Below are 26,285 nucleotides of genomic sequence, written 5' to 3' on the forward strand. Positions count from 1 at the left end.
GCCCCTCAACGAGATGGACTGACACAGCGGCTGCAACAGTGGGCTCGAGCATAGAAACAATTGTGAGGATGGTGCAGGGCCAGGCAGTGTTTCGTTCTACAGTGCACAGGGTCGCTATGAGTCAGAACTGACTCAACGGCACCTAACAACAACAACAATTGCAACAGAGCAGAAAATTGTCAGGGCAAACATATGCCAATTTATTTTTTCTCCCTCTCGCCATGTTTTTGTAGAAGGAGAAGGAGTGTAGTTGTATGACAACTATCAACTTAAAGTTTTAACAGTCAACCACAGGTCTTTACAAGAAAAACAGTCTATTCATGTGTAACTACCTATAAGCTTCTCCACAGGGTGATGCCCCAGAACACTGTCTCCCATGACCACGTACCTTATTAATATAAGCAGGTCAGGCTAATAGAAAATGCAGGATTTGGAGCTGCGCCTCAAAGCAAATAAATCAGTGAGTGAACAAGGTACGTATGTCAGACAGGAGAACAGTATGAAAAGGTGCAGAGGTGGGCCTTAAAAATGGTAGGTTTGGGAACAACGGCAAAGCCCCATGGCTGGAGCGGATGGTTCATGTGGGGAAGGTGGGAGAGGGAGCAGGTGAGCTTGGTAAGAGTCAGATTGCAACGACGAGGAGGCTATGCAATCAGCCAGAACCGAGGGGAAGGCCTACACTCAGACGTGGACAGTAGGGACAGAAGACCCTACCCCAGAGATTTTTATGAAGAACTGCATAGAGTTAATTAAGGTCACATTCATATGTGAGGGTCCAGAGCAACTACTTCCTAATGAATTTATATACAGTCATTTAACAGGCATGCCTAAAAGTGAGGTTGCCCTGTCGCTAAGGGCCATAGGCAAATTCAACACTTTCAGCTATCACAAAAGAATCATCATAATAGTAATAAAAATGCCAAAAGGTAAATAAATTTTTTAAATTAAAAGGAATTATATTGTATTTGCATGTTTTGATTCATTTTCTTAAAAAAAGACAAATACACGATTAAAAAAATTAAACATTATACACCTGAATGATATTAATGGTATTTGTCTCTACACTGATTGAACACACATGTGCGTGTACGACATATGCCAGGCATTACATGTGGGATTACAACTGGTTATTCTTCTTTGCGATTTTCTCCATTTTCAAAACAGTCTACCATAAACATTGTTTTTGTTTGACAAAAAGTAGACATGCTCGTCTACACAGCCAGCCCTTAAATTTTGACAACTGAATGTAACAAATTTTAGTTCACATATAAAACTGTATTTTTTGAACAACTGAGAAGCAATCTTTATATCAATTAATCCTAAAAACCACATGCAAGACAGTTTTGAAAGGAAAAGCTATGAGCTCTCTTCAAAAGCTATGATTTAATTATACATCTTATTCCAACTGTTTTCACCGTATGCTGTGTGACCAATAAGGAAAACGATAACCAGGTTACTCGCAGCTAAGAAGCTACAACAAAAAGTACATTAAAACTATCCCTCCCCAACAATATGTATTGTTACCCTGAGGTCGTATCTGATCTCTTTTGTTCTGAGTGAACCACCATAGATGACTACAACATCACAGCCAAGACACTCATGAAGCATGAATTTTTTTCCCCAGTCTCTTTTGAACTGACTGCTCTTTCTATCAGGTTGTCAACCACTCATCTGCAGCCATCAGTGAAGGAGAAAGCTGGCCCTCTTCCAGGCTGGTACACGGCCAGTGGCCGGAAGCCTCTGAGCACTCAACGGACCCAGCTCCTGTGAGGCTGCATCCAGCTGAGGGCTCTTCACACATCATAGGGGCATAAAACACTACTACAGTCTAAATCCAAGAAAATTATTTCTGCTCAAAGGCACTGCAGGAAAATGACCAATTTCAAGCATTTCACTGCCTGGTCCAAAGTAGGGGAAAAAAGAAGGCACCTTCCACAGTAACCACGGTAACTATTTCACTGCAAGAATGCACTAACAGGTTAGAGCCTCTCCAAGACATTCAGCCCTCAAAGAGTTAGGGATTCTCTATGATCTACTTGGTCCTCACTTAGCCAACCCTATCCGTGGAGGAAAGGCTTCTGAGACCAAGCTCTCTCATTCACTCATGAAGGCAGTATAAGTATCCTGGCATTCTAAATGACAAGTGCCATGAATACTTCACCTCAGGGAAAATGACTGTCTAATGACAACATAAAGAAAATATAAATGACAGGAACAAGTAAGTGGACAGTAAACAATATTTAACACAACCTCTGGTTGCTCAGATACCTACTCATTCTCCAGCTTCCCTTTAATTCTGCTGCCACTGAGTTGATTCCAACTCGCGGCGACCCCGTGTGTTAAAGAGTAGAACTGCTCCACGGTTTTCTTGGCTATAATCTTTATGGAAGCGGATCACCAGGGCTTTCTTGTGCTGTGCTGCTGGGTGGGTTCAAACCACTAACTTTTAAGGTTAGCATCTGATCATAAACCACTTGCACCAACCAGGGACCTAGCTTTCCTTTAAAGGGAAGGTAAACTAAGAACAATGTGCTTTCCTCTTCTGGACAGATGTGTCATCGTGGGTTAATATATCCTAAAACAAAGACAAGATTGAGCTGTTCTAAATTAGCATCAACTGGCTACAGGGAGTCCCCAGGTTAGGAATAAGATCTGTTCCTAAGTATGCCTTTAAGTTGAATTTGTAGGTAAATCGGAACAGGTGCATATGGTTCATTATTTAGGCTTACTTTAGTGCAAGAGAAGCCCTGGTGGTACAGTGGTTAAAGCACTCGGCTGCTAACCGAAAGGTCAATGGTTTGAACACACCAGCCCACTCCGTGGAAGAAAGATGTAGCAGTCTGCTTCTGTCAAGATTTGCAGCCTTGGAAACTCTATGGAGGCAGTCCTGCTCTATCCTATAGAGTCACTCTGAGTCAGAATTGACTTGATGGCAGTGGGTTCTGTTTAGCACAAGAAAAGGCTGGAAGCATTTTCGATCATTTAAAACCTGCATGTTCAGCAAGTGAAGGTGATTGAGATGAAGAGTATGTTGCAAGTAGGGGCTGGTTCGATCGTTTGAAAGTGAGCGCAAATTTATGTAACATTAAAGAGCAAGTGCGAATTGTCTGTAAGTGTGACGTCCATAACCTGGTGACTTGCTGTATTTGAAATTTTCCTATTAGCAAGCCAAGTTTGGCAACAATCTCTCACTGACAGACCAAATCATGGTTGGAAGAACTTAAGAAATGGCTCCCATCTCTAGGAGATTATCAGGATATTGGAAGTTTTTGCTGGCTAAAAGCCAGTATAGGAAAATAATATAAGTTGCTAATTCTATACTACAGGAGCTAAATTCCTATTCAACTACTGGTTCATTATAGCTGCTACATCGCTGTGGTTCTCTGGGTGTCTAGTTCTGCCCTTTAGAGTTCTGAGCTACACAAGAGAAGTCAAAAACAGGTAAAGTGAAAAGAGGCTGTTTTTCAAAATACCTGAAAGACAGCACTACTTGCCCTTGTAAAATCATCTCAAAATATAAGCCAACACTGCTATCTTAAAATACACAATTTAGCAGATATCTGGCTAGAATTCTAGAACTTTGATGAGATCATATTATCAGGAGGGATAGCTTATGAATTATTTTAACATTAATTTTCCACAGATCATTTGTCCATAAAAGAGGATAAGATAGAAAAACTGTGTCAAATTAACCAAAATTTAGAGAATCAAAGTGTGGTAGTTTGCATCAATACAAGGGCCGGTTAAGAAGTAGCATAAAGACAAGCCCCTAACAATCAGCACAAACATATACATTAAATTTATCATCATGGAAGTTTCTCAATCCATGTAATTTTCTCACTCTCACATTTCTCAGATGCCATTTAACCTTTTACATTTCTGAGCTGTAATAAGAAACACACACTTGAAGCAGTAAGAGTTACTATTTTGAGCCCAAATTTATAGCACTATACCAATTTTTAAAATATTCTTTCTTGTTTTTCCATATATGTAATTATCTACATAGTCAAAATAAAATTAACACAAAGCAAACATATTTTGTAGATGTTCCCACTGCCTGCAATGCACGACCCTCAATCCAACCCCTAATTGACCATCCAAATCTCAAATCAGGCATTACTTCCTCTAGCGGCCAGACCCCAACTTTCCCCCAAGCTGGTTTAGGGTTCCTTCATCTGCCTGCCACACCCTTCCATTATGGCAGTTAGTAGCTGCCCTCTTACTCTGCACCAAGGGCTTTATGTACATTACATAATTTAACCCGATGCATTACTTATTCTATTCCTCACTTCATAAATGAAGAAACTAAGGGAAACTGAGGGATATGAAGAACATGGCCAAGATCACAGCTAGTAAGCAACAGTCAGGACCTGAAAGCAAGCATGTCTGACTCTTAGTCACTACGCAATAAATACAGTGTCAGTATTTATCACCTGTGTGGTGAACGTGGAGGGGAAGGACATGACTTTTCATCTTTTTTCTCTGGTCTAGAACAATGTCTAGCAAATCGTGTGGTCCCATTCAATAAAGTCTGGCTGTTAATGTACAATCCGGAGTACACAGAACCTAACTTTAAAAACACCCAGTCAGGACCAAAAGCAAAGAGTTTCCTGGATAAACTGAATGCTTCAAAGGTCAGCGGAGCAAGGGTAGGGGCTTGGGGACTATGGCTTCAGGGGACATCTACGTCAATTGGCAAAATAAATTCTATTAAGAAAACATTCTGCATCCCACTTTGAAGGGTGGCGTCCGGGGTCTTAAATGTTAACAAGCGGCCATCTAAGATGCATCAATTGGTCTCAACCCACCTGGAGCAAAGGAGAATGAAGAACACCAAGGTCACACGATAATTATGAGCCCAAGAGACAGAAAGGGCCACATGAACTAGAGACTTACATCATCCTGAGACCAGAAGAACTAGATGGTGCCCGGCCACAACCGATGACTGTCCTGACAGGGAGCACAACAGAGAACCCCTGAGGGAGCAGGAGAACAGTGGGATGCACACCCCAAATTCTCATAAGACCAGAAGACTTAATGGTCTGACTGAGACTAGAGGAATCCCGGCAGTCATGGTCCCCAAACCTTCTGTTGGCCCAGGACAGGAACCATGCCCAAAGACAACTCATCAGACATGGAAGGGACTGGACAGTGGGTTGGAGAGAGATGCTGATGAGGAGTGAGCTACTTGTATCAGGTGGACACTTGAGACTGTGTTGGCATCTCCTGTCTGGAGGGGAGATGGGAGGGTAGAGAGAGTTAGAAACTGGCAAAACGGTCACAAAAGGAGAGACTGGAAGGCGGGAGCGGGCTGACTCATTAGGGGGAGAGTAAGTGGGAGTATGGAGTAAGGTGTATATGAGTTTATATGTGACAGACTGACTTGATTTGTAAACTTTCACTTAAAGCACAATAAAAATTATTTTAAAAAACACCCAAATTGCACAGTTAATATGTACTAGTTATAATACTGTGATCTGCAGATTTACCTGAAGCTATTGTGTCGTGACAAACATGGAATACACAGTTTATTCGCTCCTTCCCTCATTACATCCCTTCCCTGACAAGAACACAGCTGTACCAACTTTCTTACATCATCGTTCATCAAAAGGTCAAATAATAAGTTTAACCCAAGGCTGCTTTTTGCCTCTTCTGCCCTAACAATCCCTGTAAGATATGCTGGTTTGGAAGGACATCCTTGACATTAACTGTCTCCTCCTCAAGTCACTTGTCAAAACAGTAGTTGTTTCAGTTTAGAAACACATGGCCGGATGTCATCAAAATTACTTAATGGCAGCATGACTAATTTCGATTTCTTTAGACAGTTCAGAAGTGAGGCATCCAAGGTCAAGGCAGAACATAAAAATCATTCATCTATACAGTAAGTACAAAAGTAGAAAGGTTAAGAAGCTGAAGGTGCCTGGGAAAAGCTCTTGAAAACAACTGCAGTCTAAATCTGAGGGACTTTTTAACATCTGTAAGCATCTAAAAGTCTCAATTCTGTGGGTAAAATTTTAATTCAAATAGTCCGCCTTAAGAATACACATGTGTCTCAGTGTCAGGCAGTTCAATTTCAAATAAAGCTTTTTTATTTTGTTTTGATTAAGACCCTTCCTTTGTTTTCCAGTAACCAAAACCAAATCTAACTGGCTGCCGCCCAGTCGATTCCAACTCATAGAGCAGAACTGTCCCACAGGGTTTCCAAGGAGCACATGGTGGGTTCGAACTGCCGACCTTTTGGTCGGCAGCTGAGCTCTTAGCCTCTGCACCACCAGGGCTCCAACAGATAACACTTAATATTGAGTGCCGATGGATTCTTTGGAATTAGTTTAGTTTCTGATTGGGAAGGCTGAAGCTGTGTATGAAGTCAGAAAGAAGAAATACAAGTAGGTAGTGGATACCTCAAATGACTCATAAAAGGATAAAACAGTCCTACCTGACTTATGAGTCCCTTTTGGTGATTGGAAATACCGATTAAGTATGTCAAGGCAGAAGGAAAGAAACCAAACCCGTTTGAAATTCTCACTGTATTACACTGAAAGAGTTTGCTTACTGCTAAAGGATTTGCATACTGACAGAACTGAACGTGCTTCTTTACATTTTAGCCAATGTACACTCACTGCCGTCAAGTCATTTCCGACTCACAGTGACCCCATGTGTTACAGAGTAGAACTGTTCCCTAGGATTTTCTTGGCTGTCATCTTTAGGGAAGCAGATTGCCAAGCCTTTCTTCCATGGAACTGCTGGGTAAGTTGGAACCACCGATCTTTTGGGTAGTGTTCTTGTTGCCGTTGTTAGTTGCCATCAAGTTGATTCCTACTCATGGCAACCCTATGTGTGCAGAGTAGAACTGTTCCACACGGTTTTCAAGCCTGTGACCTTTTAGAAGCAGATCGCCAGGCCTGTCTTTCAAGGCATCTCTGGGTGGCTTTGAACCATCAACCTTTTGGCTAGTAATCAATTGGTTAGCCATTTGTGCCACCCAGGGACTTAATCAATACACAGTAAATACAATTTAATAAAAATGATTAGCTATCTTTATCTGAATACAAGTTTGAATTCTATAAACAGCTACATGAAAATTTTTACTATGAAATTAAGATATTGGGATTCTGGTCCCAAATTCTAAACGATCGAGGAAAGATCACTATAAAAACTACACATAAATAATCTTCTGCTGTCCTACGCCAATTTCTCCACAAAGCAAAAACTGTAACAATTATCAGTGTTCCACTGTGGACCAGTCATGCAGCCCAGAGCCCACCTGCTCCTCCAGTCATTTCTTAGTCCGTCAGAACTTAATCTGAATCTGTCCACACATGTAAAATGAGAGGCAGTTCTTCAGTTGCTGTGGGAGTTAAATGAGACAATGAACCTGTAAGCACTTGATAAACTCTAAAATGTTCCTGACGATCTGATTCTCGTTCTCGTTATAAGGAAAGAGGACAAGAGGGCCTAACAGCATTAAAGGCACCAGGACTCCCTTACTTGCTCCTGCTCCACTGCCTGGCAAGTTCTGCCACCCACAGCTACTGGTCTCCTTCACACTATTACCCGTCCCCTCACTTGGCTCCAGGCAAGAATAACTTCTCTCTTCTCCCAGCCTCTCATCTCATCCTCTTCGATGAATCTATCCTATTGGCTACTGTCAGGGTAATCTGATTTCATGAGCCTATCACTGACCTCAACACCAGCCCTTAAGTGGTTCCTAACTGAATAAGACTCAATTTTTGTAACAAGCCACCGCAGGTTCTCCACAGTTCGGCATCCCCACATGGCTTCCTACGATTCTCCTTCACATACCCAGCCTCCAGAAAAACCAGAGTATTTACCATTTCTTAGACATATGGCCCTTTTATTTTCCTCTGTGATTTTTTCTACCTTCTACTTCCTCAGGGAATACCCTTCCTCCATACCTTTTCTAACTCCTACACATTCTTTACATGGTAACTACTACTGCCTCACTCATTAGGCTACCCTCACCGCCCCCCAGAAGCACCCTACTGGGGTCAGAGTAAGGTGGGTGCTAGAATCCTATGGCTCGTCTCCCTCCTCCCGGATCAGGGTCTGGCCGAGAAGAGCAACAACACAAATTCAAAACATAGTCAAAGCTTTCTGCTCACAGCTACATTAGAGATCGAGAGCCATCTCCTACCTCCTTTCTCAACTGAATCTTAGAATCTGCACAGGGTTGAGACCCGTGGTCTCAGGCTGGGACAGAAGGAACAGAGTCTGGGGCAAATCCTCACTGCAGCTAGAAACTGGCAGGTCCAACAGGGTGTGCGAAAGACAGGCACTTACTTGTTACAGAATGGAGACTGAGAACTGGTGGCCCACACAGGCTGACTTGGGCTCTCACATGCTGTGGCTCTTGCTGTATTAGTTACAACCTTTTACTGCATTGTTCATGTTTTAACTTTTGAAAAATTTTACATTAAAGATCATTATTTTAAAAAGGCCTTTAAATCAGCAATTTTGCATATACACACGGCAGTGACAAGCTACTTGTGCTCTCAGTTCACGTAGGCCTTACTACTCCCTAGCTCCTTAAACCCTGCCATCTGCATTCATTTACCTGCTTGGCCAGGTCAGCATTTCAGTTTGCTCCTCCTGGTGGCACAGGGGCTAAAAGCTCAACTGCTAACCAGAAGGTCAGCAGTTCAAATCCACCAGCCTCTCCTTGGAAACCCTATGGGGCAGCTCTACTCTGTCCTACTGGGTCGCTATGAGTCGGAATCGACTCGCCGGCAAAGGTTTGGTTTTTGTTTTTTTCCTCCTAATGCAGAGGAGCCTACTGTAATGTGAATCAACTAGATTAGCAACATCTCATCCTGAAGGGAGGAGGGAGAAAAGAGCTGAAATTACCCACTTCAACACTGGCCACTATTTGGGATGAAAGGCAGCTAAACACCTTGGCCCACTATGAAAGCGGGCCTCCAACCCTTGCGCATATACCTAAGGCCGTTGTTGTTCGCTGTCATCAAGTTGGCCCCCAACCCATAAAGACCACACACACACACACGCCATCCTCATGGTCAATTGTGGGTCAGACCATCATGACCCATACGGTTTTCACTGGCTGATTTTTGGAAGTAGACTGCCAGGCCTTTCTTCCTAGTCCATCTTAGTCTGGAGGCTCCTCTGAAACCTGTCTGGCACCACGGCAACACGCAAGCCTCCACTGACAGATGGGTGGTGGCTGTGCACGAGATGCCCTGGCCAGGAGTCAAACCTGAGTCTCCTACACGGAAGGCGAGAATTCTACCACTGAACCACCGCTGCCTTCACATCTAAGGCAAGGGTCAGCAGATTTCTTTTGTAAAGAGCAAAACAGTAAATGTTTTCAGCTTTGCAGGCCATATGATCTCTGTTAGAACCACCCAACTCTGCCATTACAGCACAGAAGTAGCCACAGACAGTAAGACGTGAGCGAGCATGACTGTGTTCTAATATCACTTATGGACACTAAAAGTCAAATTTCATATGATTTTCATGTGACACCAAATATTTTTGATTTCTTTTTCTAGCCATTTAAAAAAACAAAAAGCATTCTTAGCTCCTGGGCCATCCACACAGAAGGGATCTGGCACAGGAGCAGAAGGTAAGGTATTTCCTCTTTTGTCCCTTCTTTTTGTATTTTGTCTTTTGTCTCATCTTCCCTGTTACATAATAAACACCTTGAGAGCTAAGACCAAGTCATGTTTATCCTTACAACTCTCACTAGTTCTGTTATAATGCCTTGGAGAAAAGGGATCTGATTCATGTCTGTTGAATAAATGCTTGCCACTTGTTATTTTTCAATATGAATTTCCTCAGCTCTAAATTGCATAAATGTAATAAATATCCACATAAGTTTCTAGACAACATATAAGTTATTACTCAATGTACTTCACCCAGGTCTCATTATTAATATGCAACAAGACCTTGGTTCACTGGGGTCAAATAAATATTCAGATTCATAAAAATAACCTCAAAACTAACTCTAAATTCACTGAAAGAGGCACTAGCTATAGAAGTTTTTCTGCTTTTGTTTCTGTTTTTCTCTTAAAGCTATAATACAAACTATGTAACTAACCTTCTGGGTTTTCTACGTTGTTCAGCTCAGAAACAGCAGAAATTTACAAAACCTCTCTAAAACAAATAGTACGGAAAATGCAATGCAGACGTAAACTACATATGCATGTAGTTACTTCAAAGGCCCACTGATGCTGAGATATCACCTACAGGTAAGCTTGTTATATAACTCAAATCTTCCAAGAACACTAACTTTCAAAAACATTTTAAGCGATTTTTTTTTTTTCTGGCAGCAGTAGCTGTTAATCATTTGTGGTATTAAAAGGCAATTTATTCTTTGTAACCATATAGGAAATGCTGCCCCCTACAGTGTAATTTCAAGAACACAAATTGTTTACATAAATGCAACCTAAAATTGGAGTGCCTGGGTGGTGCAAATGGTTAACGCACTCAGCTGCTAACCCAAAGGTTGGAAGTTCAAGTCAACCCACAGGTGCCTCAGAAGAAAGGCCTGGCAACCTACTTCTGAAAAATCAGTATTGAAAACCCTGTGGAGCACAGTTCTGCTCTGACACTCACGGGGTTGCCGTGAGTCGGGATCAATTCGATGTAAACTGGTTACTGGTAACCTAGAGATTACCATGACAGCAACCGGAAAGTTTTAATGAATGACAATATTTAATGATTACCAGGATTACCAGGAGGAAAGGGGACTCTATACAGATGATTAGAACTTGATTTTTTCCCCTTTAATGTTTAAAAAAAAAAAAAAAATTTTTTTTTTTTTAATGTTTATACTCATATACAATATCCTTCCCTATGGAGTGATATGTATAAATCTCAAATGCTCAGGGGATAAATAAAACACATAAATGGGAAGAATGTGCCAATTTAAGACGTTAAGAACACAGACTTGGGCTCTAGAGAACAGGCAAGAATTTGCTTTGCCTCGTAGAAGGAGAAGCTGGAAAAGGGCAGCCGAGGCCTGGCTCAGCAGTGTCTGACTCTCCCTACCCAGTCTGGCTGCCGCACGAGCTCTCCAGGAGCAGCTCCTGCTATCTCTGATGCCCTCTCCTTTCCTGGATTGGTTGGAATGTAAGTGATCAGCTAAAACAGGTACAAACAGCACTTCAAAAGTCGACCTGAAACAAGCGGCCATCTAAGATGCATTAATTGGTCTCAACCCACCTGGATCAAAGGAGAATGAAGAACACCAAGGTCACACGATAACTAAGAGCCCAAGAGACAGAAAGGGCCACATGAACCAGAGACCTACATCATCCTGAGACCAGAAGAACTAGTTGGTGCCCAGCCACAATCGATGACTGCCCTGCCAGGGAGCACAACAGAGAACTCCTGAGGGAGCAGGAGATCAGTGGGATGCAGACCCCAAATTCTCATAAAAAGGCCAGACTTAATGGCCTGACTGAGACTAGAGGAATCCCGGCGGTCATGGTCCCCAAACCTTCTGTTGGCACAGGACAAGAACCATTCCCGAAGACAACCCATCAGACATGAAAGGGACTGGACAGTGGGTAGGAGAGAGATGCTGATGAAGAGTGAGCTAATTATATCAGGTGGACACTTGAGACTGTGTTGGCATCTCCTGTCTGGAGGGAAGATGGGAGGATAGAGAGAGTTGGAAGCTGGCAAAATTGTCACGAAAGGAGAGACTGGAAGGGCTGACTCATTAGGGGGAGAGCAAGTGGCAGTATGGAGTAAGGTGTATATAAACTTATATGTGACAGGCTGATTGGATTTGTAAACGTTCACTTGAAGCTCAATGAAAGTTAATAAAAAAAAAAAAAAAAGTCGACCTGAATTCCTGAAAGCACTACGATTGTTCAATTCTTAGAAACATTTTAACTGCTATGGGGAATTAACTAGGAAATAAAGAATTCAAGAACAACTTAGAATATAAGGAAGGAAATGGAATGTAAGAACTTTCATCTCCTGGGTAGAGAGCAGGGAATTCATTGATAATATTAAAGAAAAGCTGATGGCCGTTGAGTCGCTTCCAATTCATAGTGACACTATAGGACAGAGTAGAACGGCCCCATATGGTTTCCACGTAGCACCTGGTGGATTCGAACTGCTGACCTTTTTGTTAGCAGCCATAGCTCTCCACCCATCTTTGAACGCCAAATTCAAATCACATCCTTCACGAAGCTTTCCCTGAACCTCTTCTAGTGAAGCATCATCTCTCCCTTTTTTGAACTACCCAATGTACATTCTTGCACCAAAAAAAGGAAAAATACCCGTTGCCGTTGAGTTGATTCTGACTTATAGCGACCCTATAGGACAGAGCAGAACTGCCCCATATGGTTTCCAAGGAGTGGCTGGTGAATTCGAACTGCCAACCCTTTTGGTTAGCAGCTGAACGCTTAACCACAGCACTACCAGGGCTCCATCATTCTTGCACAGTACTTACAATATCTACGTATTTTGTGTTACTGATGGACATCTTGGCTCCCCTTCAAGTGTATACGCTCCCCAAGTAGAGTACACAGGTCTAATTCTTTCTACTGCTCTTGATAGCTACAGAGTGCTTTGCACATAATAGCTTTTTAGTAGGTACTGAAAAAAATACCTGTTGACTGACTAAATTAATAGTGAACTTTAGAGCTCTGGGAGCTGTAGTAGGAGCGGAGAAGGGGAAGTCAAATACGGCAGAACCTCTCCTCTGTAAGAGGTTACAGACCTCAAATGACTTAAGCATAAGTTTCTCTCGTTCCATATTTTCACTCTCTATATTTCTCCTTTGAGAGGCTTATTACAAAAGCAACAACAACAAAAATAACCTGGATAGAAAGGTTAATGGTGATGATTAACCAACACGGTAAACGTATCTATTATCACTGAACTGTCCATGTGAGGACTGCTGAACTGGCAATGTTTTGTTACCTATTTGCCACAATTTAAACGTAAAATAACACTGGGTAACCGTGTAACACTCGTGGCCCCCGTTAAAATTGTAAGCTCCCTGATAGCATGAGTCACAGTTCCCCTATCCACTATGGTGCCTCCAGGGCCCAGCTCAGCTTTGACATAGCAGGTGCTTGACAGATGCTTCTTGAATAAATCTCAAAATAGTTTATATAATGTACTTAAGGAGTAGAAATTAAAAAGCCTAACATTTTTTTAAAATGTCCAGAATCAGGAACACACAAAAACTACTACAAAACCGTATGCCCCTGAGTTGATTCCGAATCACAGCAACCCTGCAGGACAGAGCAGAAGTGCCCCCATAGGGTTTCCAAGGCTGTAACCTTTACGGAAACAGGCTGCCACATCTTTCTCCCGCAGAGTGGCTGGTGGATTTGAACTGTCAACCTTTCAGTTAGCACCACCAGGGCTCCTTATATAAAAATTAGTTTGTCAACACTGGAAAATCCTAGTGATTTCGCTTTTCAAGTTTTGGATACTCTCCTCTATGATCCAATAAGACGACGCAATTGCCGAACAGACTCTGCAATAAAAAGAATGCAAACGCTAAAAACAAATTCATCTTCACGGTTTCCCCAGAACTGAGAGCTCACACTATACACTTGCCATGCCTCAGATTCCTGAACAGCCATTTTTCTTAAAGAAAAAGACCAGCCCAAGCCCTGCACTTGGCTCTCTTCTGTCCCATCGATCGTGTCATATCTACGGAAGAGGTTGGTGAAGCAGTCATTTCTGAAATATTGATTATTGAGTCAGCTAATGCCTGATATGTAGGGCTATTAATTACCTAAAGTAAAACTAGCTTTTAACTGGTGACAATAACTAGTCTCCAGAAGGCTGTTTCTTGGGTTACAGGCTTCGAATGTTCATAGACAGGTAGGTTCCCATTAGCCTTAACGGGAAAACAAAAAAACTAACTTCAAACGTCTGTGCTTTTATTCCCCCATAAAAAAATGCTTTATACAATTGTCAGAATAAAAATTACAATGTTTTCCCCAAGATGGTGAGTAAATTGAAATTTAAAACAGAGATATAGCACAGTTGTGACAAGCCCAGACTTTAAAAACATTTTTTTAAGTAAAACTTTTTACAGTGTTTTTACAACATGTACAAAAACAGAACAGTATGGTTCTCCCACGTTTTCATTACTCAGCTTCCGCAGCTATCACCTCATGGCCAACCTTGTTTCATCTGAACCCTATGCACTTTCCCCCAGCCTACTCTAGGTTATTTTCAAGCAAATCACAGGCTTCCTATAATTCCATTTGCAACTATTTCTATAGCTATAAATGGCACAGGCTTTAAGTCAGAAAGACTTGCAGTCAAATCCAGGCTCCATGAACTACCTAACTGTGTGACCCTGGGCAAGAGAATTAGCTTCTTTGAGCCTACCTGCTATCTGTAAAATCAGGTAATAACACCGACTTCTCTGGATTGCAGTAAGGATGAAATGAGGCGGTATGCCTGAAGAACTGAGCCTAGTGCTGACACACACAAAGTGGTCAGTCCAGGACAGCTGTGTGTGACTAGATAGCCTATTATAATAGGACTCTCTCTGACCCATTTCCAGTGAGGTCCACAAAGAACAAAATACGTATCAAGTATCCCATCTTCTAAGAAGTGACGCTAAGCTCCCCACACCGAACTTCAAGAGAGAGTAACTAAAAATTCCTTAGCCCAGGAGCTTGAGGGTCAAGAGGTCTAGAGAAATCTCTTTAGATAAAGTGGTTGGAGTGCTGTGGGGTTTCCTACCACCCTCCACGGGGAGGGCGAGGCACTCTCCTGTCACCTTACCAAGAGAAAGCAGGTTTTAGAGGCCCTCAGAGAGTGTACCCTGCACACCCGGGGGTACAGAGACTGATGTCTGGCCCACACCTGTTAAAAGTCCCCCCTTGCAGAAGCTGGAGGGAGCCGTCTGTGGTGGCTAAATGGAGGGAGTTCTCTGGAAGCAAGCGGTACTTACTACAACAGCAAAAAGGGCCCTCTCTCCAACCCACTGCTGCCTTCCCTACCTGAGGTACGCCCTAGCTAGAGAATGGAAGTTGTTTTTTTTTTTTTTAATGATGTACAAAGGGGACACAAAGTACTGAAATTAGAGTTCGCTTGTAACTAAAAGTGGTGAGATAACTTTTTGTAATCTGAAAAAATAAATAAAATTATAGAAACCTGGCTACTACCCCTTTCCAGAAGCAGTTAAAGAAAGCATCCACGGAATGAGCTCAAAGGGGGAACTGGGAGAAAAATTAACTTTTTTCCCTTCCACTTCATCATGCTTAGCCCTTTCATTATAATAGTTACATTATTACAATACAGTCAGCAGTAGAGCAAGAATATGTTAGTAGAGTAAGAATATGTTAGTAGAGTGTGGAGTGCCTTTATAAAGATTAACGTGGTGTAGCTATTAGTACAAATAAAGACTTGGTACATCATATAAATAACGTATAATCAAGTATTAAACTATGTCACCTCTAAATAGAATAAAACTTCTGAAGACATACTAGAAAAGCTGCTCTCTCTTTATCCCTTTTTCATTAATTAATTAACTACCCAATTAATGAGTATCAGCTAAGGGACGCTTCCATGAAGGATTCTACCCACTGTTCCCAGGAGAGCAGAACAAGGAGAGACTGGGGAAAAAGGGGGGGACAATCACGTGCCCCAAGATTCCTGACCCAGGGACTGCAGCTCCCTGCACAAGGCCCTGGTTAAAAGCATGAAAACAGTACTTAAGGAGGCCAAGCAGGGTTTCCTGGCCTTGAAGGAGTTTGGATATACCAACAGTGAGAGATAAATGCACAGTCTTTGGAAGAAGGGAGAGAGTGGGAGAAGGAATACAAAATTTAAAATAGCCAAAAGCCTACTAAACAATCCTTGTAAAGGCTACTGTAAAGCAAATTCATGGTTTTTTGAAAATTCAAGTCTTAGTCAATCAGTAATAATAAAATAGTTCATAGGTTCAGAAGCGTTCCTACATTGGTTTGGAAGCTGATTCCATGTAAGATCAATTCTTTCTTTTGGGGAAAGAGCTATTCATGGCTTTCAACTATGGAAGCGCTATACCGACCTTTAAAATAAAAAGTGCGACCGCTGCAGTTGCATTTTGAATTATAAGAAGGCACAACTCATTCTTGGAAAACATTAAATGCCAAATCAGAGTTATCCCCACTAAAACTATGGGGTGCCCAAGCAAACGTGACTTTTCAGTGGCACAAATGGCATCCCTGTACCACCCAGCAGCACAAACACAGGTTACAAGCCTCATCCAGAGCTTGTCATCCCCATAGCTCATGGCATGAATTCCAGCCCTCTGTTTCAGCACCTACTCGCCACAACCCAAATTAGCCACAGAACATACTGCATACGCCTGACAGAGCACTCAGGTTCATCTTCAGCAGAGAGGTCTCCAGTGTGTAATTCAAGGTTTCTGTTGCTATCACAGCACAGCTGATAAGACTATTTCTTGTAAGACTGATAATGATGAAAAAATAAGTTTAAATTCATTTCTGACCTACTAAATAAAACTGAGTAACTGATTACAGTGTAAATCAAGGCAATCCAATTTACTTTTGCAATCACAGAAGTGATTACTCTTCAAATAAAAATCTAGGGGACTAGATTACTTCCCAAAATAAAACGTAACAAGTAGTGGTATGTACACGCATGCGCACGCATGTATGTGTGTGCATGTGTGTACACATGCCCGTGCCTGCACGTGTGCTCTGTCACAGTTTTCCTTCTGGAAGCCATGATGTAACAGGACAATAGCAAACTACGGTCTCACTCTTTAAATCTGTGAATAATGCCCAGATAATCCAGCATGACTTCAACAAGAAATTAATTGTAATGTGTAACTGATTACTCTTCAAGCTCAACAATCAGTCATTTACAGTAGATTGATTTTTCAAGGTAATTTTAGCAATCCAAGAAACATCTTGGTGGAAGGCAAGAAGAAATAACACGGGAAGAAACAGAGCAGTTTGCTTCCCACTGTTAAAGACAACAGATTTCTCAATAGCTGACGTTCCGCTACCCCATAATCAACACTCCTTCGAAATAAAACAGAGCTAGTCCAGCCAGCTTGATGAATAAAATAGTATCATTCATTTAACTATGATTCATTTTCATAACTAATGTTTACTTTAATAGAACCTACTTCAAACATGACTTTTCACCCAGGGCAAGAAGGCTGTACAGGTTACAGAGAGGACAAAATTAGGTGTACCTCTTAGGTAGGACAAAACATTAGAGATGTGATTCTCTACTTTGAACCAAAGGAGTCACCTGGATGCAGAAGGAGGAAGAACTTCCTTTTTTTCCCATTCTTACCCTGCAATCTAAAAACTAAGCCCCAGCAGCACATTTATCTAAGGACAAAACAATGATGAGACTCTCCCACGGGAGAATATAAGAAATGACCAGAAAGTATTGCAAGTGACTTTTAAATAAATGTGCCGGAACTAATTCATACAAATGGATGTTGTCCCCATCAAAGCCATCATCTTGGAAATTATATACTTACTCCAGTAACATTGTTATGTGCACTTTGGAGTTTTTCTCAGAGCCTGGAATTTTCCACATCTTTAAAGTTAGCAAGTTTTTGCAATTCCAGGTTGGATTTAGCAAGAGTCAAAAGTTCTGAGCGTAGCTGCACTTTTCTTTGGAAAGCCTTTCCCGACATCCCAAGCCTAGGTTAGGTGTCTCCTCCTGAATGATCCCTGAGAAATCTCTTAATTCCGGCATTCCACTTTTCAATCTATGTTGGAATTGCTTACTTATTATCTGTCCCCCACCCCATAAAACTGTAACTTCATAGGGGCATGGAGTTTATTATCTCATTTATTATTATACCCACAGTCCTAGTATACCAACAAAAAAGCAAACCAAACCCTTTGCCATGGAGTCAATTCCAACCCATGGGACCCTATAGGACAGAGGAGAACTCCACCATAGGGTCTCCAGGGACTGCCTGGTGGATTCGAACTGCTGGCCTTTTGTTAGAAGCCATAGCCGTAACCATTATGCCACCAGACAGTCCTAGTATAGCACGTAGAAAACTATAGGCATTCAAGAAATACTGAATGATACAATACACCACACTACAAAATGGTTACAGATACTCTGTGTACCATCACCACATATCCTTCCCACTCCTCTCAGAAAAGAAAACCACGCCTCTCTAGGTGATCATATATCTACACAGAGGGATTATTATATATCTGAAGGTCAAGGTGGAGCTTGGATTTTGGAAAATTTTCACTTATATATAAAGAAAAGCAAAAATCATCATTACATTTTCACAGCCTAAAAACTTACGACTTTTTCACTCTCAAGTTTGTAAGCACAGCATTCTCTTACCTAGTTGTAGTATCTTTACAGTATCTCTGTGGGCTTTCAACACCAGCTTGAAATGGCGATAAAGTGGGTAGCACACAACTCTTCTTCCAAAGGACACCAGGATTTCGTGAATGTTAGTACAAGCCTGTGAAGTACCATTTGAAAACATAATCATTTCCACAAAATGTATCATACAACCAAAAAACACACAAGGAAATATGAAACTATTTTCAATTAAAAATGATCAATTTGGGTCATCAGGAAGCCACGGAGAAGATAAAACCACGAAATGAGACACTTCTTGTACACCTTACCGTAATATATTCATTGTAGTCTTTGTAATTTCTCAAACTACAGCAGCATATTACAAATGCTTCTTAAAATATCACATATGTAGCAAGAAAGTTTTAAAAAGTCTTTTAAGAACCACAAATGGGAACCTAAAACACGGCATTAACAAAATACAGATGAACATAAAGGACATTTTCAGGTGATATATGTTTCATGTTTGTATCGTTTAGGAATATTCAAGACACTGCAGATGAAGGATGTACAGCTCTTTCCTCAAGTACAGTCACCGCCTTTTTTGTTACGGACATGAGTAATACATGATATTTACTTGAGTAATTTACTTTCATTTATCAAAAAGACTCTTTTTTTTGCCCTACTGATTTCCTTAGGAAAAAAAAAAAGTATTTTATCTTGACTGGTACACCAAACTGATAGCCAATTCAAAACTTACTGAAAATCCTAGAGAAAGGCAATCTTCTACAAAATTGTTTTTAATTGGCGTTTTGATAAGCAAAGTATGAAAAATATAACTGATACATAAACCTTGAAAATAAAATTAAAACTAAAGGAACAGCATAATTCCCATGTATATTCATCCTTAACATAATGAGAGATCTGATTAAGAATATTGCATATTTAGCCAAAAACAGTTTATATCCAAAAAGAATTACAAACTTTTTTTAAAAAAATATTTACCCAAGTATAACATGAGCTATTAACGTGTCTGGTAATTCTAAATTATCTCAAAGGCGATACAAATTTTTCAAAGTAAAATCATAAATACTGATCTATGGTTCAGCCTCAGTAATTGATGCGATTATTACAAAAACCTGTTCACATATTATGTGCTCATCACAGCAATCTGAAGAACCCAAATGAGGCCCAGAGAACAGGCTTCTCCACCTCTATGTCCCTCCCGGGGGGTCTCCACTGACTCTGACTCTGACTCTGACTCAGTGCGTCTGGGGTGGGACCCAGAACCTGTCTTTCTAACAAGCCCTCAGCCAAGGCTGCTGGACAGGCTGTTGGGTCCGTGGACCATTTTCAGTGCAGCAAGATTCTTACTGATGAAGTAATTCTTTCAGTTCCTTTACATTTTACTATTATTTGGACAAAGTGATGCCATGAAACAACCTCGATTTCACAACGTAAAACGTACCGTATACAAAATTTAAATTGGAAAGAAAAAGTAGTTGTCTTAGTTGATGACACAATTAGTAACTGTTTAAATTGGGTTTTTTTTTCCTAAGTTTTTATGTTGTATGATTTCAAATAGATTTCAGTGGAACTTCCAGACTAAGATGGACTAGGAAGAAAGGCCTGGTGATCTACGTTCAAAAATGAAAGCCAGTGAAAACCCAATGGATCACAATGGTCTAATCCGCAATCGATCGTGGGGATGGCGCTAGACTGGGGAGCACTTTGCTCCACTGTGCGTGGGGTCACCATGAGTTGGAAGCTAAGTTGATAGCAGCTAATAACAACAACTTTCAATTACTGTTTTGATGTGCAAGCTTGTTCAAACCTAGTAAATTTAAAGACACCATCCTTTGATATTTTTGGTGAGATCTGCACAGCTGTATTCCAGAAAACAGATATAAAAACAACTACATGAAGAGCATCATCAGATCTAACCATACTAACCACAGGATGTAGGACAAGTTATTTAAGCTATGTGATCTAACATATAAAATACCAATAATGCCTCAAGAATGTATCAAAGGTAACAGATGAGGCAATATATGCAAAATGTTTTGCACGGTCCTTGGAGACAAATAAGTGGCAGCAAGTAGTAGTATTGCTTGGGTTTGATTCCCATCTTTGAGCTCTGAGACCCAATATATGGCCAACTTACAAACAGGCCTCACACTCCATCCCCCACTCCTCCCCAACAAACCACGCCCCCATTCTTTCTACAAACTGTGTCCCTCTCCTCACCTTCCAAAATACCCAGCCTGGCTTCATCAGCACACTATGATTAGGGTAACAAATGGAATCAGAATTTCATTAAAAAGACGAAAAACAAACTTACATAATAAAACAAACTTACATAATAAAGCTTCTACATAAAAAATTAAAAAGTCAAGGAATTGCTTGAACTACCCAAAATGAACTAACAATGACGGAAGAATAACTGGGTGAACAAAATCTAAACAATTGCAACTGAAAAGCATACCTCGAACCAGCACAGTGTTGGACTCAATTTTCTGATATTCCATGCAGATTCAACCTTTGTTTTGGAGAAAAGAGTACCGCCACATTAGAGGTAATGCCACTTAAAAAGAAAACAAATATATCTATTTACTCCAACAGTGTCTGAGTGGTACTGACATATGTAAGGACTAAGAGGAGTTCACGACTGCAGAAAAATAATCGCTTCACCAATGGAGAGGCTAGCAGAAGCAAGTTGCAGCCTACTCTCCTTGGAATTTCATAAAATACAGCTTTTTCGCTGATAAGAGTGCCAGAACAAAAGAGCAAATAACTAGGGGCTGTGGAACTTTTAAAGCAAAGTGAAGATTATTCAATTTCTGTCCTTCTCAGATAAGTTACGTGTCTCCCAAACATTCCGTAAGCAACCTACCAAAAGAATCAAAGATAGTATGGAAGTGCGTCTCTGGCACTTAAGTCGTTGCTCAAAAATTTGGTCTTGCAGAAAATGCTTGTAAGAATAAGCAAATTCTAGAGATGGTCTCAAAGCTGCAAGACTTCTTGATCTCAAATATGCAAATACAAGAATCAAATGGTAAGTTTTATCAAGTATAATTGAACACCCATTTTCTCCAAGCAATAATATGAAGCATCTTATTTGTGAAAAAAAATTTTTCTCCAATTGTAGCATCTTTAAAAGATGAGTGGAAAAAAGCATTTTCAGTTATATTATGCCCTTGATAATATTAGATATTAATATTCATTTTGGAGTCAAATGCAAACCTCAAGAATCACCTTAGAAATTTTCAGAATCGTGACAACAAGAAATATGGCACATATCGAATTCTAATTCTAATGATATGCTAATGTTATGATGTTGAGTGAGGAAAGCAAATTATCTAATATATATATATATATGTGTCCTGCTCCAATGTAAATACACATATACACATACATATGTCCATTAAAAGAAGACTGGAAAGAGATACATCACCTTATAATAGGTGTCATTTCTGATGGCTGACATTTCAAAGAATTTTAATTGTTTTCTTCATGTGTGCATTTTCCTTTACAACATTAATTATTTGTATAATTTTAAAAAGAGGAAAAATATGCTCAGGTAAAAAATAATTTCTTGAGCAAGGACAATTATAAACAAGTATGGGCACACATGAACTAGAAAGACTGCCATATTTTTCCACAAATAATGTGTGCCTTCTACGTTTGTCAACCATGCCCTCCTCCCACGAGGTATTTTCTAAGCACACTAAGCTAATTTTTCATAGCAACAAGTTAAAAAAAAATGGCATAGCGGCACTTATGAAAATACTTAGTGAGGGGAGGGCAGGGCTGGCAAACAAATGTAGTAGGCACATGTTATTTGCACAAAAATACAGTACTTGGTTTCCCAGCCTTTTTATATACAATCAAGGAGCCCTGGTGGCTCGGTGGTTAAGAACTCAGCTGCGAACTGAAAGTTTGGTAGTTCAAATCCACCAACCACTCCATTGAAGAAAGATGGGGTTGTCTGCTTCTGTAAAGATTACAGCCTTAGAAACCCTATGGAGCAGTCCTACTCTTTACTACTGGGTGGCTATGAGTAGGAATTGACTCAACAGCAATGGACTTGGTTTTTAGTTTATATATGATCCGTGATATAGGTGAGAAAGAAATTTAGCTCTTGGTTTATAAAATCAAGTGTGGTTTAAGAAGGGATATTACAAAATCTGTATTATTTAAAAAATGATAATTTACAGATGATTTATATAAGAATCCTTTAGAAAGCAAAAAAATGTGATTCAGTAGTTTTAAAAATATGATTTACATACAATTTTTCAGAAGCACACACACTATGTGAATAGCAGCTCACTTGAAGATAAACGCGAAGATTTCTTTTTTTGTAAGACGCTAGTATATCTCGAATTTGCTAACTGACAGCTTGAAGAAAGAGTACAGATGGGTATGGTAAAATTTACGGTCTTGCCAATGACAGGGGTCATGTAACAACAGCCCTCCTCTTTGGCTAGTCAGCTCCTAAAAGACATGAAAATCACCGCCATCGAGTCAACTCGACCCCTAATGACCTCATAGGACAGGGCAGAACTATCCCCGAAGGGTTTCCAATCTTTACAGAAACAGACCACCATGCCTCTCTCCCTCGGAGAAGCTGGTGGGTTCAATCCGCCAACCTTTTGGTTAGCAGCCAAATGCTTAGCCAGTGCCCCACAAACAGAGATAAGAGTTCAGGATCTTGGTTCTCTACCCTCAGCCTTAATTTCTTAAACTTCCCCACTCTGCTACTTGGTACAGACTAATGTCAAGAGAGAAAAGAAGACGACCAAATAAGCACTATCCTTTCATGGTCCTGTCCACCACCAACACACACCCACCCTTCTGCCTGCAGCATCTCCTAAATGACTAATCCTAACAGGTTGGACTCTCAGGAAGACAGCGGGTGCTCTAACAGAGTTTCCTTAGCACTGTAACGCATGCCAACATGCACAGACACAGATGTACTTACATTCTTCTCCCCTTCGGTGACACGAGTTTCGTAGCAATAGGCCAGAAGGATATCAATCAAACTGTAGTACACTTGACGCTGGGCTCTCTTATCCAGCAGGTAAGATTTATTGACAAATTTTCGTAGCTGGTATTTCTCATCTTCAGAAAAAGACACTAGAAGAAAATGCTTATAAACATTAGATGTTTCATTCAGTTTTGTAAAACCCCAGTGTGGAAAAGCTTGTCAAAAATTGAACTTTGATTATAGAAACTGAAATAAGAGTTATTTCTATTTAACTCTACATATGTAAACTACTTTTTAACTAGACTTCACGCTTAGTTATGTTAAGGACTATGTACTCGCTGTACAAAGGAAAAATTTCTAAACAACATTTTTTCCTTATTTCCCAACTGCCTTTTTTTTTTTGCTAGCGTTTTATATTTAAGACATCTAAATACCAGTTATTGACTTTAAAATTAAGATGATACATTTTGACAACAAAAAAAGTATAAGAGCTAAGTAGAGAACTCTGAAAACACTCATCATCCATTTAAAAATTTCCATACAAAGAAACAGGAATGTCCTGATATACTGATCAATTTTAAGGGCATGTTCTTTATTCTTTTAACATTACATACATGTACACAAAGTTGCACATAAATGCATGAAGTAGCTACATTGTGCGTATTAGACTAGTGGGAAGAAGATGCGTCTTTTCAATACAGTCTGCTTTTCCTTGGTACCCTCTCCCCACCTTCATCTTCATCAGCAGCCTCCCCCACATTTCAGTACAGCCTGCTTTTCCTTGGCACCCTCTCCCCACCTTCATCTTCATCAACAGCCTCCCCCACGTTAAAAACTTAGTATACGTCATTCCGCACTTTTGCCACATTCATGTAATCAAATATAGACACACGAATGTACACATAAGGGAGTTGATACCTTTTCTCCCGTAAGAATTAGGTCACTTTTCTGCATCTAGCCTATTTCACTCAGTAATACCTCTTGCCAATCCCTCCAAGTCAATTAGTACTTAGCTAATTTTTCTAAGGGAGTATAATATTCCACGGTGTACCTTGTTCTATCCAACCATTCCCCCACTGATGAGCATTCACCTTGCTTACAGTTTTCTGCCACTGCTAATAATGCTGCAATAAATGTCTTTGTCTTATACCCTTGGATATTATAGGCTTGATTTCCATAAAACAGATTCTCAAGAGTAGACTCATTGTATCAAAAAGTCTATGTGTTTTTAAAAGATACTTTACTTACAAGCTGGGGTCCTGGTGGCGCAGTGTAACCAGAGCTCGGCTGCTAACCAATAGGTCGGCAGTTCAAATCTACCACCCGCTCCTTGGAAACCATATGGGACAGTTCTACTCTGTCCTATAGGGTCACTATGAGCCAGAATCGACTCAACAGCAGTGGGTTTGGTTTCGGGTTACTTAAAGGCAGCAGTAACTCTCCCTTCTAACAGTCATGCATAAAAAACCAAAACCAAACTCACAGCATAGACCTTCCCCTTCTTACACATACCTTCCACCCCCTCCAGCAATAAATGTAACAGGTTTTTTTTTTTTTTCCAATCGTTTCCCAGTGCAATGGATGTAACATGGCTGTAGCAGGCAGAATTCTAAGACGGCCCCCGTTACATTATGTCATTGTGTTGGGTGGAACCTGTGACTTGCTTCTAACAGAATAGGGCAAAGGTGACAGAATCATCACTCCCACAATTACGTTACGTTATTAGCTGACTAGAGCCAGAGACTGGCCTGTTGGTTTTGAAGAAATAAGCTGTCCTACTATAACAGGGCCTGTGAGAAGGCCATTGTAGGGAACTGTGGGGCCCCTAAGATCTAAGCACCCCCAGCTGACTAAGGAAGAAAGCACAGACCTTAGTTCTATAGCCACAACGAACAGAATTCTGCCTACAATCATGGGAGCTTGGAAGAGGACCCAGAAACCTAGAAGAGAACACAGCTGCCAACACCTAGATTAGATGAGACCCTGAACAGAGGACCCAGCTAAGCCATGCCTAGACTCCTGGCCCACAAAAACTGTCAGAACATAACTGTATGTTGTGTTAAGGTGCTAAATTTAAGGGAATTTGTTATGAAACAACAGAAAACTAACACAGTGACACATCATTGTTATTTCAATTCATATTTTTCTAACTGCTAAATCTTCAGCATTATTTCATATGCTTCCTGGCCATGGGGATTTGCTCTCCTGTGAATTGCCATTTTCATTTTGTTTTGCCCATTCTTTTTTATTGGGTGGCTATCTTGTCAAATTTGTAAGAACTCTTTGTATATTAGAGATAGGAACCCAAGTTGTCTCTACGCATCTACCACTTTTCTATTGACTTCGTTTACAGCATTTTTTGCCATTGAAGTATTTACTTTTTACGCAGCCAAACATGTCCATCTTTTCTTTTTTACTTTTCTTCCTCCACCGTCTCCTTGGCCTTTTTTTTTTTTTGGTGGCAATATATACAACAAACATACAACAATTCTACAGAGTCTGGCTTTATAGCCATGGTTAAGGTTGCCCCTATCCTTGGATTGTACATGAAGTCTGTTAGGTTCTCTTTAAGATTTACTGTTTCATTTCTTACATGAGGTTTTTAATCCATCTGGAAGTAATTTTGTCATATGTTTTAAGATTTCGGTTTATTCCAGATGAATAGTTAATTGTGCCGGCACAGTTTATTAAGTAATCCATCTTTTTCCACTGGACTGTACCACCACCTTTGTCAAACAGATCTGGTGCTTTTTGTTATTAAACATTATTTCGATGTATTTTCAGTTTTTGTCACTCTTGCAAATATAGTATTTTCCCCATTTCCATTTTTCAAGTACTTACTGATATAAAAGAGAAAAGCTATTTTTTCCTCCTATCAACCATCTTATCAAATGTTGGCTACTCAGACTAAAACACAAGCTGAAATACTTAATAAATGCCAGTGATAAAACAGAACACTTTAGGTCATCACTGGTAAGGCGAGCAAGTATAGAACTGCAGTTCCCTCTAGGTTTCCACGGAT

At 40.5% G+C, this 26,285-nt stretch overlaps 1 protein-coding gene across 1 annotated transcript in view; it reads right to left on the reverse strand.

Annotated features, from left to right (window-relative positions):
* The window catches only part of SHQ1 (SHQ1, H/ACA ribonucleoprotein assembly factor), a 135,621-nt gene that overhangs the window by 80,215 nt on the left and 29,121 nt on the right, over positions 1-26,285 (reverse strand). Inside the window, exons 7-9 of the mRNA XM_049862428.1 lie at positions 23,258-23,412; positions 20,762-20,815; positions 18,316-18,439 (exon numbers count right to left, since the gene is read on the reverse strand). Coding sequence (XP_049718385.1) covers positions 18,316-18,439; positions 20,762-20,815; positions 23,258-23,412 — 333 coding nt within the window. The remainder of the gene's footprint in view (positions 1-18,315; positions 18,440-20,761; positions 20,816-23,257; positions 23,413-26,285) is intronic.

Source organism: Elephas maximus, chromosome 20 (genome assembly GCF_024166365.1).
Source record: "Elephas maximus indicus isolate mEleMax1 chromosome 20, mEleMax1 primary haplotype, whole genome shotgun sequence".
NCBI lineage: Eukaryota > Metazoa > Chordata > Mammalia > Proboscidea > Elephantidae > Elephas > Elephas maximus.